The following is a 15,859-nucleotide window of genomic DNA, read 5'->3' as shown; positions in this document are numbered from 1 at the left end:
CATAAATTAAAAAGCTAACAGTTATTTCCTTTACAGGACAATGAAATGACAATTGAATTTCAAACTCATGTCTTTTTAGTTTGTATTTTTAGAACATTCACACGTTTGTAAACAAAGAGACATCTATAAAAATATGGATTTTTTTTTTTTTTTTTTTTGAAAATACCCACAGCAAGCTATGGATGTTTTTCCATTTCTGTGCTCTTCCGTGGCATTCACTAAACACGCCAGTTTTTCTGAATTTGTTTTTATATAGAAGGGAAAATTTTGGATTCAAAATGCCATGCCAACATGAATGGGTGCGCCCTGTAGGCTCTCCTGAGGTACGTAAGCCATAGAGTGGGGTTCTGGTATCACCCTGACCTGGGGCAGCTGGGATGCCCCTTTGCATTGGCCATGCTCGTCCAGCACCTTCAGCAGGTTGGATGTGGTATCAATGGCAATGCTGCTTTAGCAGAACAAAACTAGTGGCTTCTGGGGTCTGTCACTTCCATCAATACCACATATATCTCCCTTGCTTCAGTTAACAAGGGAGAGAGAAGAACTGGCTACAATTATCTGGAAATGTACAGAGAAAAATGGAGAAAGAAGAATTCATGGGCAATCCCAGGCAAGCACACAGATTTGTTTTGAACACTACTGTCAGTGTACCCAATCCCTGCTTACACGTAGGCCCTTTATACCATGCTGCCTAGTTTGCCAAGCCTGGAAGTCAGATTTTCTCTAGAGTCAAGGTAGTGCAGCAGTGCACCTTAGCTTATCTTACAGGGAAAATCACTGAAAATATTCATATGCCTGGGATTAAGCATATCCTTAGTTCTTATAACAAAGCTACAGTAGCTTTGATACTTCAGTTGTTTCATATAAACTGAGTCATTTTGAAAGGGCATACTGAAGTGCTGAGAAATATGAGGTACACTCTAGAAGGCCTAGGCTTTGCCCAAAAGACCTCAGTCTTGGGTACTTTCTTCTCTGTCTTAGCTTTCTTTTCTATTATTTCCATAAAAATCTTTTCCCCTTAAAATAAGGAACTGGAAAGCTTACAGCTTCTGCCAACATCTGCTGCTGTAGGAGGAGTTGTTTTTGCTCCATCATTTGCCGTTGCAGAGCCTGCTTCTTTTCCATCAGTTGCTGATTCAACATTGATTGCTGGGATGAGTTCATGTAGCCACTTCCAGTGTTTGGATTTGAGCAAGAACTGGAGTTTGGAGTGGGGCCAGCTCCCTGACCTACCACAGAATGTTGATCCTGAAACAGAAAAAAATGGCTCATGAAGGATGAAAATAATAAGAAGCAACAAGAAAATGAAAGAATCCCTTTTATGCAATTTGCTCAAGTGCAGGGGACAGTCCACAGGCTCTCAGTACAAGTGATTGATACAAAGCTTTGACAAAATAAGTAAGGGATGGGGTAACTTTATCGCTCATGGAAGACTATGAAAACTTGCCAGGTGGTTCCAGTGGAAAACCTTGATGTTGTACCAGGAGCCTGGGAAACATTAACAGAAGTAACTGAGCTGTCCTGCAGACCTTTCAGGAAACTTCCATTGGGCTGCATGGCAGCCTGTTTGACCACAAGGGAACAAACTCTTCATCTGCTGGTTCCTACCACCTGGTGAGCAGCAGCAAGAATTGTTTAGAGACTCATTGCTGGAGAAGACTCATTGCTACAACTGATATTTACTGTTAGAAAATACAGAAGTCACAAGCTGCAACTTTGTAGTGGGATGAGTGATGGTATTTTCCTTTGTCCTTTCACCTCCCTCACAAGAACGGCCTCTGAGATTGCGGATTGTCTCAATTAGCACTAGATTAAACAAATAGGCTTAGAACTTATTGACTTCCTTAATAAAACAAATATGTAGTGGATTGGACCTGTAAGGGGGCTTTAGGATCTCCCCGGTCTTTTCCATGAATCTCAGTATGCTTCCTCTTCCCCATATCATAGAGTCATAGCATCATTAAGGTTGGAAAAGATCTCTAAGATCATCTAGTCCAATTGTCCACTTGCCACTAGTATTACCCTCTAAACCATGTCCCCAAGTACTCCACCCTTCTTGAACACCTCCAGGGATGGTGACTCCACCATCCTTGGGCAGCCTGTTCCATTGCCCAACCATTCTTTCAGAGAAGTTTTTCCCTTATATTCGACACATGGGCAGCTTCATGTGGATCAGGCCCTGGGCAACCTGTTTTAGCTGTGCATATCCCTGTTCATTGGAGGGGAGTTGGACTAGATGACCTTGAAAGGTCCCTTCCAACTCTGAGGATTCTGTGATTCTGTGATTTTATGTGGAAGGGTTGACAAAAGGTCATCTCAATGAGCAAGGTACTTCGGAAGTCCAGACTGTATATTCAGGATGAAAACAGACATGGGATGAGAATATGTTGCTCATTTTCTTTTAACCGTGGTTTCTGTTGACAGAAATATGTTTTCCGTCTACTTGCTCCACCAGTATTTGCTACTTGGATCTTCACCAAATGTGGAAAAGGACTTTCTCAATCAGCACACAAAAATGTGTTAGCCCACAAAAATATTCAGCCCATGTTGGATCACTCGATAGTCAGGTGCTCCTTAGCTGCAAGAAAACAGGACTGAAGAGGTCACAACTGTTATGAGAAACATCAGTTTTCTGACTCTGTTCTGTTGCGATTCACCATAGGAACCAGCTGGTGAATTCTGTATGACTTGATATCCAGCAGCGTGTTTTGACACAGCAGTGGGGCAAATCCATGGCAAGGGCAGCGTGATGCCCCATGGAGTGGCACTTCTCAGTCCTGAGGTGTAGTCCCAGGGTGAAGCCCTGCTCCATGACCACGACCTCCCATGGCATCCGGGGAAAGAAGGGCCAAACAACAGTGAAAGAAGGATGGGCCGGGCTGCCTTCAACGCCCTGCAGAGCACAGGGCACCGATGGCAATCACTTTGAAAGCTCATTTCCTCATCTTAGCTTTTGCTCGGCACACAAAAGCACCCTCTCACACACAGTAACATGCATACTGCAAACTAATCCAACTTATCTTTATACCATCTGGCATGGAAGAAACAGAATGATTGTTGGAGTTATTTCTATTTTAAAATAATTCTGTGGCTTTTAGATGGGGCTACACGAGTGCAGAGCTAGCTGGATACAAGTTTTTGATGTCTTTTAATGAAATAAAAACTGTGACTTTCTTCTGGAGCCACCTGCAGCCCCCAGGGCAGTGTTACAAACCCACCCTTGAAAATTTATTGGGCTCTTACACAATTATATCCCGCACACTTTCCTTTGGTTCCAGAAGGAATCCGGGATTGTTCAGCACTGCCACGTTTTTCAGCCCTTATGTTAGCTGCAAGATAGAAACTACCTCCTCTCAACAGACCTGCTTGCCAAGTTGTTGCGCAAACTTTTTTGTCTTTCTTAAAATATTTTGAAAAGAAAAATATGTTACAATAAATTGGCTTTGACTTCTATATTCAAATGACACTCTAACTTGAACCCAGCCACATGTTATATCCATTAATAGAATTCATCTGTTGTGTTTTTGCACAGATAATGCAGGCTCCACCAAATGTGCTTTCATAGTCCAGTCTAAAAAAAAACAACCCCAAAACCAACAACAACAACAGTCCAACAAAGACCAACCTTTTCTCTCTCCCTTATCCCCTGCCAGCCCCTCTGTGCCGTGGGGAGGGACTTTGTTTAACATAAACTGGGCAACGTCCATTCATGCTACCTATCAAAGAAAGCTTTTCTGTAACAGCAATTGGCACGATGCGCTTGCTGCTTGGCAAAAAGGCCCTGAGAAAACAGTATAAATCAAGGACTCGGAGCCAGCTTGCTTTTATGTATTCAGTCCTTTCACTGCTGCTCATGAAATGTCAGTGTGAGTCGATGAGGCCGCGTTGTGCTCCTCATCCAGTCGTGCTCCCATGGGCGGAAGCAGAGGAGGCTGAGCAGCTCCAGCAGCACAGGGATGAGCTGTGGACCCTTCTTAAAGTCCTTCTCTGCCCCTTGCTCACATCCCTGTGGACCAGGAGTTGTTCACTGCCACTGGTGACATCTCTCACCAAAGTTACAGGGAGATACAGAACCGACGAGCTGCAGGAGAGTAGCAGCGACAGCGAGATGAGATGGCGCAGAGCTGGGAGCACAGCCGGGCTTTTGTTTGCCAGCACCACAAAGGACATTATGCTCAAATGTTTAGATCAGCAGTAAATCAAAGCATTTAAGATCGGATTTGCTTTTCACTTTCCCTGCTGCAACTGACTTGTATTCATACACATAAAGAGAGGCTTTGGCTTCTAACTTACATATGTGTTAGAATAATAAATCTTCTTTTTCTTTTTCTTTTTCTTCTTTTTTCTTTTTCTTTTCCTCTTTTCCTTGTCCTTTTTTCTCCCCTCCTCTCCTCTCCTCTCCTCTCCTCTCCCTCCTCTCCTCTCCTCTCCTCTCCTCTCCTCTCCCTCCTCTCCTCTCCTCTCCTCTCCTCTCCTCTCCTCTCCTCTCCTCTCCTCTCCTCTCCTCTCCTCTCCTTCCTCTCCTCCCTTTCCCTCCTCTCCTCTTCTCCCCTTCCCTCCTATCCCTTCCCTTCCCTTCCCTTCCCTTCCCTTCCCTTCCCTTCCCTTCCCTTCCCTTCCCTTCCCTTCCCTTCCCTTCCCTTCCCTTCCCTTCCCTTCCCTTCCCTTCCCTTCCCTTCCCTTCCCTTCCCTTCCCTCCTTCCCTTCCCTTCCCTTCCCTCCCATCCCCTCCTCTCCCCTCCCTTCATCTTCCCTTCATCTTCTCTTCCCTTCCCTTCTCTTCCCTTCCTTTCCCTTCCCTTCCCTTCTTTTCATCCCAGGGTCACTCTATGCAGTAACTTCAGATCTGGACTCCTGTCCTGTTTGCTTGACAGCATGGTTGCCATGCAGACCTTGGGAGCACCAATCCCATTTTGCAAAGCAGATTGCAATAAGCCTGTCCTTCTGTCCCTGTGGGTGGCCCAAGGGAACCATTTGTGTCAGGAACACAGGCAGATGGAGCAGAGCATCTCTGCTGGGCTGTCCCATCCTGGCTGTGTCCTGGACAGGCGTTACCTGCCCAGGTTGAGGGAATGAGTTTGTTCCTCACAATTTATTTCTCCTCATTCTGCAGACCTGGCAGGTGGGCTTGGGTATGGCTGAGTATCAAATCTGTTGCTTCTTATGCAGTTATTCCAGATGTTGAGGTTGACTCATGTTGGTCTTCTCCACAAAGCTAGTAAAGGCAGAGTCACTGAGGAAAATTGGGGATCAACCACAGCTTTTATACTGCAGCAGTAACAGCACTGTGCAGCTGGAGAGGGATTTCAGCATGGTTAAGAACTGGCAGGACTCCTCTACCACCAGAGAAACCTGCAGCCCTCACCCTTCCTCTCTTCTTGTCAGAAGCCCCTGAATGTCTTCTGCAATTCACTGTTCAGGAGCTGATAGGGACAACTGGTTACAGAAGCGTGTGCAGACCTTTTGCCTCCTGCTCCTTGAAATGCCTTGGGTTGATGAATAGTTCTGTGGGACAGAAACAATTGGCCAATTTTCTGCTAAACCACAATGCCTGCAGAAGCTGCTGGCTTCTCAGCCAGGAGAGCTGGCACTAAAGTGGCAGGACGGACTCCTGGGTCTTGTAGATTTTCAGTCAAAAAGGAAGGAGAATTAAAAGAAAAAAAGCGAAAGGCTTCAGAGATATTCACTGAAGCTCACTCAGTGACAGAAGAGGCTCACTGGAAGCTGCTACCCCAGTGCTCTCCAAGGCCAGAGCTGGTGTTCATCTGGTGACCAACCTGTGTCTTTCATCCCCATTCGTACTCAGTGTAACTTAAGCAATTGGCTTAATGGGATGTTCAGAGTTAGCACGGTGGAGATCATAAAGTCAGAGAATTACAGAATCATTAAGGTTGGAAAAGACCTCTATGCTCACTTAGTCCAACTGCCAGCCCACCCCCGCCATGCCCGCTGATCACGTCCCTCAGTGCCACATCTCCACAGGCCCTAAGCACCTCCAGGGACAGCGACTGCACCACCTCCCTGGGCAGCCTGTGCCAGTGCATCTCCCCTCTTCTTGAGAAAAAAATGCTTCCTAGTAACTAACCTTGCTGCTCACAGGAAAACGAAACTGCAGTAGGACTGTGGCAGGGTGCCTGCAGAGTGAGAGCTCCTTTAGTGATACTGAAAAAGCAAAAGTGTTTTCTTATTTTTAGGAATAACTCCCACTCCTGACTGGAATGCAGAGGGCTGCTTTCTGCGCCTGCGAGAGCCCTGAGCAGTTCCTGGGTTATGCTCATTTGCAACAGCTGAGGTTGTGATTTGTGTATCGGGGCTGGAAATAACACAGACCATGCAGAACCACAGCCAGCCCAGTCCTCCCTTCCCTTATTGCTCGCCCAGCCCAACTGGGGTGTAAAACAGTACTTTGCTGAGCACCTTAGACTCATTCCATCTTTTTGCATCTTAAGAACTAACAGCATAAAAGCGAATCTCCTCTGAGTTCAGGTCCAAAACCAAAGGCTTAGAACAGATTCTCTCCAAACTCCTTTACTACACAGAGGCACTAGGCTGTATAATTAGGCTCTAGGTGCCTAATTTAGACAACTGAGTTAGGAGCCTGAATTAGACGATAGAACATTCCCTTTCACTCCTAATTTTAGATGCTTATAGTCACACCTAAGCAAGATGCCTGGCAGAGTGAGTGTGAACACTCAAGCACTGGCAAATGACTTTTTAAGTTTGTTGAACAGAGCGACCTAAAAGCATCTCAAGTGAATCGTAGAATATATTGTTATAGGCTGAATTTCTCCTCATACCCCACCAGAGAGGGTTTTATAGGTTCTTGCAAGATCACATTCATAGGTATATTTGAGCAGCTCAGTTAGATGAAATTAGAAGAAATAACGCTTGAAAAAAACCCTGAAAATTGCAAGATCCTGAGACTTGTTTTCCTGTGTCTACTACCTAGAGACAGAGCTGGGAGAAGAGTGCAAAATGTTTCCATTCAGGAGTTTTCTGGAATGTTTATAAGAAGCTCGGTCACATGGGGCCATCTCCTGTGTTTTTCTCCTGTGAACAGTCTGAGTTCTCAGCACAAATATTTCAGGGCCGTATTTCCAAAGCACACGCACAAGGAATCACAGACACCAGCATTTGTGATTTCACAAGCCTAGGCTGACTGCCAGAAATACTTGTGCCTTTGTCCAACCAGAGAAAAGAAGTAAACACTGTGTCACTCCTCCAACAAATCAAGCAATGGAACTCAAAGAGGAAACGTGGACACATCTCTGCAGATGTTACAGAGCTGGGAATGGTCATGACAAGAGTGAGTGCACTCCACATTTCTGCAGCCTCTGGCAGGGCTCACCCTTCAAGCGATGGGTTTGGAAGGAAACCTCTCCTGCAGCAGATGCCCAACAAGCAAAGGGGATGGCCTCAAGTTGCACCAGGAAAGGTTCAGGTTGGATAACAGGAAAAATTTCTCAGCAAGGGTGGTGGCACGGGCTGCCCAGGGAGGTGGTGCAGTCTTGACTCTTCAAGAACCATGGAGATGTGGCACTGAGGGATGTGCTGTGTGGGCATGGTGGGTGTGGGTTGATGATTGAACTGGGTGAGCATAGAGGTCTTTTCCAACCTTAATGATTCTGTGATTCTGTGTCCTTCAGCACAACCAGCTGCTGCAACTCTTGCTGGGACAGCTGGGCAGGATGGATGCTTTCATGGGGCACAGCACAAGCTGAGTGCATACCTGCAGGGTCCCAAGAAGCAGCAAGAGAATGAGAGTGAGAGATGGTTTTTTTGTTTTTTTTTTGATGCCTCAATGATTTTATTCTGCAAAACTTCAGTATCTGTCAGGAAAGGTAGAACTATAATATTTTAGAAGTTTACAGATAAAAATAATTAAAAATGATGCTGTGCACAATCTCGCAGATAAAAATGGCTGATCTGATATCACACAGGGGGCTATCTCCACTTTCAGTAAGAAGCCAGAAGAAGGAATTTTACGCATAGATAGTTATTTGCATAGTTCTTCCTAGAAATCTTTTACAGCTTTTTACCTTTCAGCACCAAAAGCGAGCTGCTCATCCCCAAGATCCCTGTGAACCGGTTCTCAGCTGCCAGTGATTTATGTGTTGCCTTGCCATAATCCCCAGGAAAGAGGAGGCCACTTGCCGGAGAGTTGCAGCCCTATAGCCACTAGCAGGCACTCTTACAACAACATTTTCACCCAAACTCATTAAAATTGGGCAAAGTGGGAGCTGTGTCTTGCACGGACCGTGGACCAGCTCCAGCTCTTGCACAACCACATAGCAACAGACCCAGAACAGAGCCTCATTACCAGCCTTGTCCAACAAGCCAGTCTTTAACGAGAACAAAGGTTGACAGTGATTAATCATTAAGCAGTTTCTTGTTCCCTTCTGCACGTGTTGGAGGCAGCCTCCCGCCGAGGCAGTCTGGCACGTTTCCTGTCTGTGCTGTACCATGGCCCGCGGATGGACACGCAGACGTTGTTCCCAAAAGCCAAGCATGCAGCCCGACGCCTGTCCCCAGTCCTGAGCATGGCCAACACCGAGCATGTGTATGCTCTGCAGAAGTCATAAACTCCCAGCTGACATTTGATCGCTGGGTGTGCAGCCACAATGGCCTAAGTCGGGCTTGCTCACATCTGAAGTTTTCCCAGAGACTTCGAGTTACCTGATGTAATTGTGTTTAACCGTGATGAACTTTTAGTGCAATCTTTGGACACAGTGTACGTATGTAGGTCTCCATCTTAGAAATATGCTACTTATTTGTAATGAAAATAACATGCACGTGTTGAAAATTCAGCAGAGGAGGTGGTTTTGAAATGTCAGCACAGGAATGTTGGCTCCATCAGAGCTGATGGCAAAACTCTAACTGACTTCGACAGGGCCACAAGTTGCCCCCAGGTCTCCATTGGCCATGAGGACACAGTGACACTCTTGGCTCAGCATGACGTCAGGTTACACCTTCTGGTTCAGGCAGGTACCAGCAATGAGACTCTGCAAACGCACCCTGGAGGTCTATGGGGAGCTCTCTGTTCTAACTTAACAATGAAATAAGTATGCCAATAAACATAAATAATGAATACTATCAGGTTTTTAGCAAGATCAGAGACATGCTGATTTGCTCTACCTTGGCATCATCGTTTACAGTCTACAGCAATAACCATATCGTGGCAATCCAAGCCCTTTGCCTTATCATCCCACAATTGCAAGAAACCAAATTAGAGAGGTTGAAGATGCTACTCTTCCAGCTAAAGCAGGAGCTGGTTCTGCCCGATGCTCCAGGATGAGGTACGTTCATGCTTGCAAGCTCTCCATTAAGGAGTGGTACCTTCCAGTTAAGGCAGTGAGAACTTCCTAAACTGACTGAATGAAACACTTGTGATCATCTGTCTGTATCTTTAATGTGGGTATATACTGTCTGTGGATATGCATACCTTATTCATCTAGATGTTCTTGTCTCATTGCCAAGTGTTTATTGTCATTCCCCAAAAATAGCTAGCCTGAAGATGATACAGAGCACAGAAAATTTCAGCCCACTCAGAAAAGGCATAAGCAATCAAAACCAGGGTCTTGTAAGAGGAGATGTTGGGAAATGGGTAACAGGAGGCACTCTTATACAGATGTGCTCACACATAACCACCCAGTTTGCAGAGAAGTTCTAAAAATGACACTAAAGTCTGTTTCTCTTCTTGATCATAAACATTAATGCGAAGTTCAATAGAAAATCATTGTAGTTGTTCTTCCTCCTGATTTCCACATTACTCTCTAGTTTAGCTTCTCCCATTGGCATATATCTAGGTTTCCTTCCATGTCTCTCCTGGTCTTGGACTCATCCTCCCCATTAATTCCAGTCTAAACACATTTGTGTCACCTCTAAATAACAATCACAAAACAAATGAGATGGTGAAGTAATGTGAAAAATTTCCTCAAGCAACAAAACAAAGCAAAGCAAACACCACAAAATGCTTTTCTGTGGGAGGGCAGGAGAGAGCAGGCAACCTGAATGCAATGTTTAATGAAGAAAGAATAATTAAATACAAAGAACAACAACAACAGAAAAACCACATCACTGGGACCAAACACTTGAATACAAATGGGCACAACATGGGTGACATGACTGTCAGAGACACATTAAGATCAAAGCTGTCCTGCTGAGAATACGCAGCCAGAACACGAGCATCCCCAAACCAGAGCCTCCTGGGATATGCTTTCTAAACTCACAGCTCTGGTGGAAAACAATGCCGAATGCTGAAAAGCAATGCAGGGGGAATGCCTCTGACCTGCATCTGCATGTGCTGATCAAAGCTTTGGGTGGGAGCCCTGGGACATGTAGGGGGATTGATCTCTTTGTTCCGTGCTGCCTGTCACAGGACAATGACGGATGGTAGAAGAGATCAGCATTCAGGCTGGAAAGCAAGCATCACCAGGCACGGGGAGAGCAACAAATTAGAATCACAGAATCATTAAGTAGGAAAAGACCTCTAAGATCATGAAATCCAACCATCAACCCATCACTAAAACACATCACTCAGTGCCACATCCACATGTTTCTTGAATACCTCTAGGGATGGTGATTCCACCACTTTCCTGAGCAAATCACCCCCCCTGAGACAGCTCTTGGACTTGTGCATAACACGAGGCTCAAGGTGAGCAAGTCAGGCCAGCTATCCTCTCCACATTCAACTTGTGTACAGCCCAAGCTGCACCCTTCTCTTGTCCTGATGAGCGACCTTTGTAATCATTGCTGTACTGTAATTTGAGGGGGACTAATTTCACAAAATCACAGGATCATAGCATTGAGTTGGAAGGGACCCTTAAAGGTCACCTAGCCCTACTCCTCTGCAATGAACAGGAACATCTCAGAGCATTGTCCAGCTTGACCTCCAGCGATGGGGCATCCATCACATCTTTGGACAACCAGTGCCATTGTTTCACTACACTTATCACAGAAAACTTTTTCCTTAAATCCAATCTAAATCTCCCTTCATGAGACTTAAGCTCTAGCCATCCCCTATTGCTATCTTGACGATGTGATAAAAATGATGCCAACGGCCACAGCAACCTGAGATCTGACAGAACTACTTTCCTTGATCTGTTTGTACCAGCAGCGGTTTCACTGCAAAGAGAGAAATACCAGGTTTCACTCAAGATGGAGGAGGCAGTGTGGATTTATAGAGTATCTTGGAGGCTCTTGGAGCTGATCTGAGGGCACTGGGGCCAGATGGAGCTCACCCACCTCTGATTTCAGCCCTGCAGAGTTTGCCTGCCCAGGATCCCCATTGTGGAAGCTCATTTGCTGCTCACTGCCCCTCTAGTAGCATTGCTGGATATGAGAGATATGTTTTCTTTTTTATTTGGCGTCTTAAGAAGAAAAGGTTAATTGAAAGTGACAGAAGGCCACTAAGCACAGTGTAATGGCACAGGCTCTTCAAGGAGAGCCAGGCATCTCCCTGAGCTTAAAGAAATGTCCAATAGTACGTGGATGTAGTGCTTAATTTCTTCTGTTTTTTATGTCCAACCTTCAGAAAGCTGAAATGGAGCCAGCTACAGAGGCCAGAATGGCTCAGTCCACCAGGGACTATTGGACAACATGCTGGAGAGGAGTTATCTGCGGAAGGGCTTCCTTAAATCAGATGAAGTCAAAAGGAATTCTACTTCTGGCGTTTATTTAAGCTATTTGCTGCCCAAATCTTGCAGCGTGGGAAATGAAAAGAGACTATCCAAGGCCTGCCATATTCCAGCTATCAGATAAAGTGCAACTCAGGAGAATGGGGAGGTGGATGCCAATGAAAACTTTAATGGGCTTCTTCAGTTTATTTTGCATTACTGTGCAAGAGCAGTGAAGGACTTGTTTTGCATCCCCCTTTTTTAGAAAGAGCTACATTTAAAAAAGAACAGGTGGACAACATCACAAGTCCTGAGCAGGGGAAAGTGCAAGTGCAACTGTCTGTGCCTCCAAATCATCTTCACATTGTACTGTGGTGGTTCCCACATAAGAAGCAACTAACATAGAAATTTCTGGTGAACATTACACTGCTCAGCTTTTCTCCAACAATTTGAAGAGGCTGAGTACAATCCACAAAGAAGAGAACAAAGAGACTTGAGAATGATGCAACCTGATGGTCACAGCCCTGCAATTTACTCTCAGGATTTTCAGGTGACAGAGTAAATCCTTCCCACTGCCTGGTGGCAGAGCTGAGGAGAAGGCTGTACAATAACGAGCTTTTCATAGGCACCTACAATGCCTGTTGAGATGTGTTGGACCATATAGCTCAGAAAGAACATTGATGTAAGCATAAACTACATTATGGAAATGCTTAGAAAGCAGAAAAGTTTTTTTTTAATTAAAAAAAAAAGAGTTGGCTTGGCCTGGTTTGGCTTGGCCAGAGGTCATCCCTTTGCTCGACAGCTCGACAGCAATTCAGGACAAGTGAGAAGCATTCCTTTCTTGCAAACTTGGGTTACGTAGGATTTCAGATATTCTAAGTCTGCATATTTGTTCTGCTTCTTCACTTGTTTTCTTGTCCTAAAAGCAAACATTTGATTCAGTCTTGGGCAATAGAGAGTATATTACTCCTTTAGCTTCAAAATATGGTTTAAATGTGACTTACTTGGCTCACTGGTTTGTACTGTGTTGTACAGAAGTCAATTTTACTCAAAGCAAATAGCTGCTCCTGCAAGTGACCTTCCCTCTGGCGCCCACACAAAAGTTCCTGATAAATTTTTTGGATGGAGGAGGCAGAAGTCTACCAGGATGGAGACTTCATGGATTCAGAAGAGAAGGCTCTGACAGAGAAGAGTTTACCTCCACCAAAAGGAAAAGCCTTGTGATGTGAGTTCACATTATTTAGAATATCATGCTAATGACTTGAAACTGAGCGGCAAGGAATTCTGATATGACATTTGGGAGATGAAACTGGTTTGACACTAAGAATCTCAATAAATAGTACTAACGTTAGCAAGAGTCTTGATAAAGCATCTCTATACTGCTGTGAACCTCTTGCTATTACAATATAGAAGTGATATGACAGCAAGTAATGTGAGTTTTAATCAACAACATGCAGTACCTCAAATGTATGCTGAAATATGTGTGATCATGCAAATTAGATGGCTTGGGATGTGTAGGGCTAGCAAAGGGCAGATTTAAGAAATAGTTGCTTGGCATGCTGAAGAGCTCCTTCCAGGAACATCTTGTTGTCCAGACTAAAGAGGTATCAAACTCAGGATATAACTCCTTGCAAGAAAGATCTTGCCGTGTAAAAATGCTTCCTTGATTTTAATAATAGGAATGTTAACTGTGCCTCTTTGCTTTTCTGTAATAATTGCTGTGTGACTAATCTGAGTTGAATCTAATGAAAATATAGGGTTGATTATCTAATCTCAATCTAATCTGACAGCAGCAACCCACATTTGCTGTTCTGCTGTGCACTCTGATTTGGACCACCTACTCTACATGGGTAATTAAGTGTCGCAACTAGTATAGCATCTAATTCAAGACAGTGCTAAGTGATTCAGACAGCTGTTTGAATACCCAGACTCACCAATCCCTGCTTTCATGCAATGGACAGGAGCTACTGGCAACCTTGTCTACAGCAGGGGGGTTAAAACTAGAACACCTGTAAGGTTCCTTCCAACCCATGCCATTCTATGATTCTGCGATTCAGTGATACTGTGTTGTCCTGTTTAGGAGCCTGAAATTTCATGGACACCAAGGCTGTAGTAACAGATTTGGGAGCAGAATGCAAATGCATTGGAAGAATCTCACTGGGCTTTGGGTCAGGCTCTGTCATAAAGGCAAGTTCTGCTGTGATGCACTGCAGGGGAAGCAGGCCAATGGATGCACAAAATGCTGTACATCCTCTCATCACATAAAGAGAGAGCAAATGGAATGTAGGGAAGAGGCATTCTGTGGTGCTACCTTGCAGGCATGATCTTCACATGCAAATCTTTGTCATGCCATTCTTACACTGTAGTGTTGGTAGAAAAGGTTAGTGTAGTGGAATGCCATAGATCAGAGAGAGGCAGGCTTCGCCTTTAGAAGAAGAAAAAAAGGTAAACAACACCTTCTTATCGAATTTAGCCATCAAGACCAAAACGACCAAACAGGTGGACGTTAGGAAACACTATTTTTCTGAAAGAGTGGTCAGGCACTGGAATGGGCTGCCCAGGGAGGTGGTAGAGTCACCGATCCTGAAGGTGTTCAAGGAACGTTTGGATTTTGTGTTGAGGAACATGGTTTAGTGAGAACTATTGGTGATAGGTGGGTGGTTGGACTGTATGATCTTGAAGATCTTTTCCAACCTTGGTGATTCTGTGATTCTGTGTAACAATATGCTTACATTTCTTAATTTTCTCTTCTGGATATCACAGGGATATGACTAAAATTCAAAGACCCTCCTCGTAATTACACTTCAAATACTTTTCTACACAGTTCTAAGTATTTTCATTGTGTCCCACATAAAGATATTTCCCATATTTGCAGTATCGTTCTTTTGCCCAGCTGTGAGGTTGAATTGAAGTTTATGTTGTTTGGGATGGTCTGGTTGAAAACCAGAGACGGCCCTAAGAAGAAGATTAGTGCCATGAGAGAAAATTAGTGCCATGGTGAATCTGGGCCAAAATACCAATTTCTTCTGCCATTGTTTCCTACAAGCCCTGTACAGCCAAAACCATTACCAGACAAGAAGGCTGAATGATACTATTGTTCTTGAGTCACCAACATAATATTTTCCATTCCTTACACTTCTGAAAAGATTAATGTACTAACAGGGCAGCAAACCTGCCTTTAATCACTTCATTTAGCCTGCAGAAACCATGGCACTGACAACAAACTTGGGGAATGCAGAGACCAATCTCCTTCAGAGCTCAACCTGTGCAAGCATGGCTGGAGGGGAATGGGGAATACTTCTTCTTGCATAATACAGGGATTTACAGGTTTCACTGCTTGTTGGTGCAAGGTGCACGAGACCTGGAAAGACACAGCCATGGAGCAGCCAGTTGGCATTTTGGATGAGGAGAAGTGTGTTTTAGAAAAGTCCTATTACACCGAATCGTGTGGAGGGGGAATGCTTGCAGCAGAATGTTGTTCAAGTGCAGACCAAAGGAGTAATCTACATGCATTTAGACATTAAACGAAATGTTCCCTGTGTTCATTGCTCCTGATTTTAATAGGAACGTTCATTGTGTGTCCTGCCTGAGTGTGGCTGGTGCTGTCACTAAGGGACATGGAGACGTGCAGGGAACTCCAAATCAAACACCCTCATGCAGATGTATTTGCTTCCTTCTGGCCTGCTCCTCCCAAGGTTTTCTGGGGGAATTACTCCAACTAATGCCCATCTTGTGCACACAGTCGTTTTGCAAGGATAAGGGATGATCTAATGTATTTTCCTCCCTTGCTCAAATCAGACTTATCTAGTCTTTGTCCACAAACACTGCATGACCTGATTTTCCTCTCTGAGATAAGTCTTCCTAAGCTGCTAAAAGCTGGTCTGAAAAGCCAGCTCAGAGGTCAAGTGAGCAGGATTTCACGATTTTGCTGGATACCTTTAAGGAGAAAATGAAAGCTTTGGGTTACACCCCTAGTCTGCCAGCATTAGACATAAGCTGGCTCCAATGAAATCATGCAGTGCTCAGCCCACTAGGGGAAAACACAGCCTTCTAGAGACACCAGCGGTGCCCTAGCTACAGCAGTTATTATTTTAGAGAAATAAAAACAAAGGGAAAAAGATATCCTAAGGGCCAGACTGACACGCTACAATCTGGTGTGAGTGAAAGTCTCCAGAGAGTCACAGGGATGGTGCCCCTTCTTTGCTCCATGAGCTCTTGCAGAGGGAAAACTGTTGAAATTAAAG

At 44.6% G+C, this 15,859-nt stretch overlaps 1 protein-coding gene across 1 annotated transcript in view; it reads right to left on the bottom strand.

Moving 5' to 3' along the window:
• The window catches only part of MAML2 (mastermind like transcriptional coactivator 2), a 209,100-nt gene that overhangs the window by 11,453 nt on the left and 181,788 nt on the right, over positions 1-15,859 (bottom strand). The window contains exon 3 of the mRNA XM_085216326.1: positions 1,045-1,248. Within this exon, the coding sequence (XP_085072452.1) occupies positions 1,045-1,248 (204 nt within the window). The remainder of the gene's footprint in view (positions 1-1,044; positions 1,249-15,859) is intronic.

Source organism: Meleagris gallopavo, chromosome 1 (genome assembly GCF_905368555.1).
Source record: "Meleagris gallopavo chromosome 1, MGAL_WU_HG_1.1, whole genome shotgun sequence".
NCBI lineage: Eukaryota > Metazoa > Chordata > Aves > Galliformes > Phasianidae > Meleagris > Meleagris gallopavo.
This window is presented reverse-complemented; position numbering and strand designations above follow the sequence as displayed.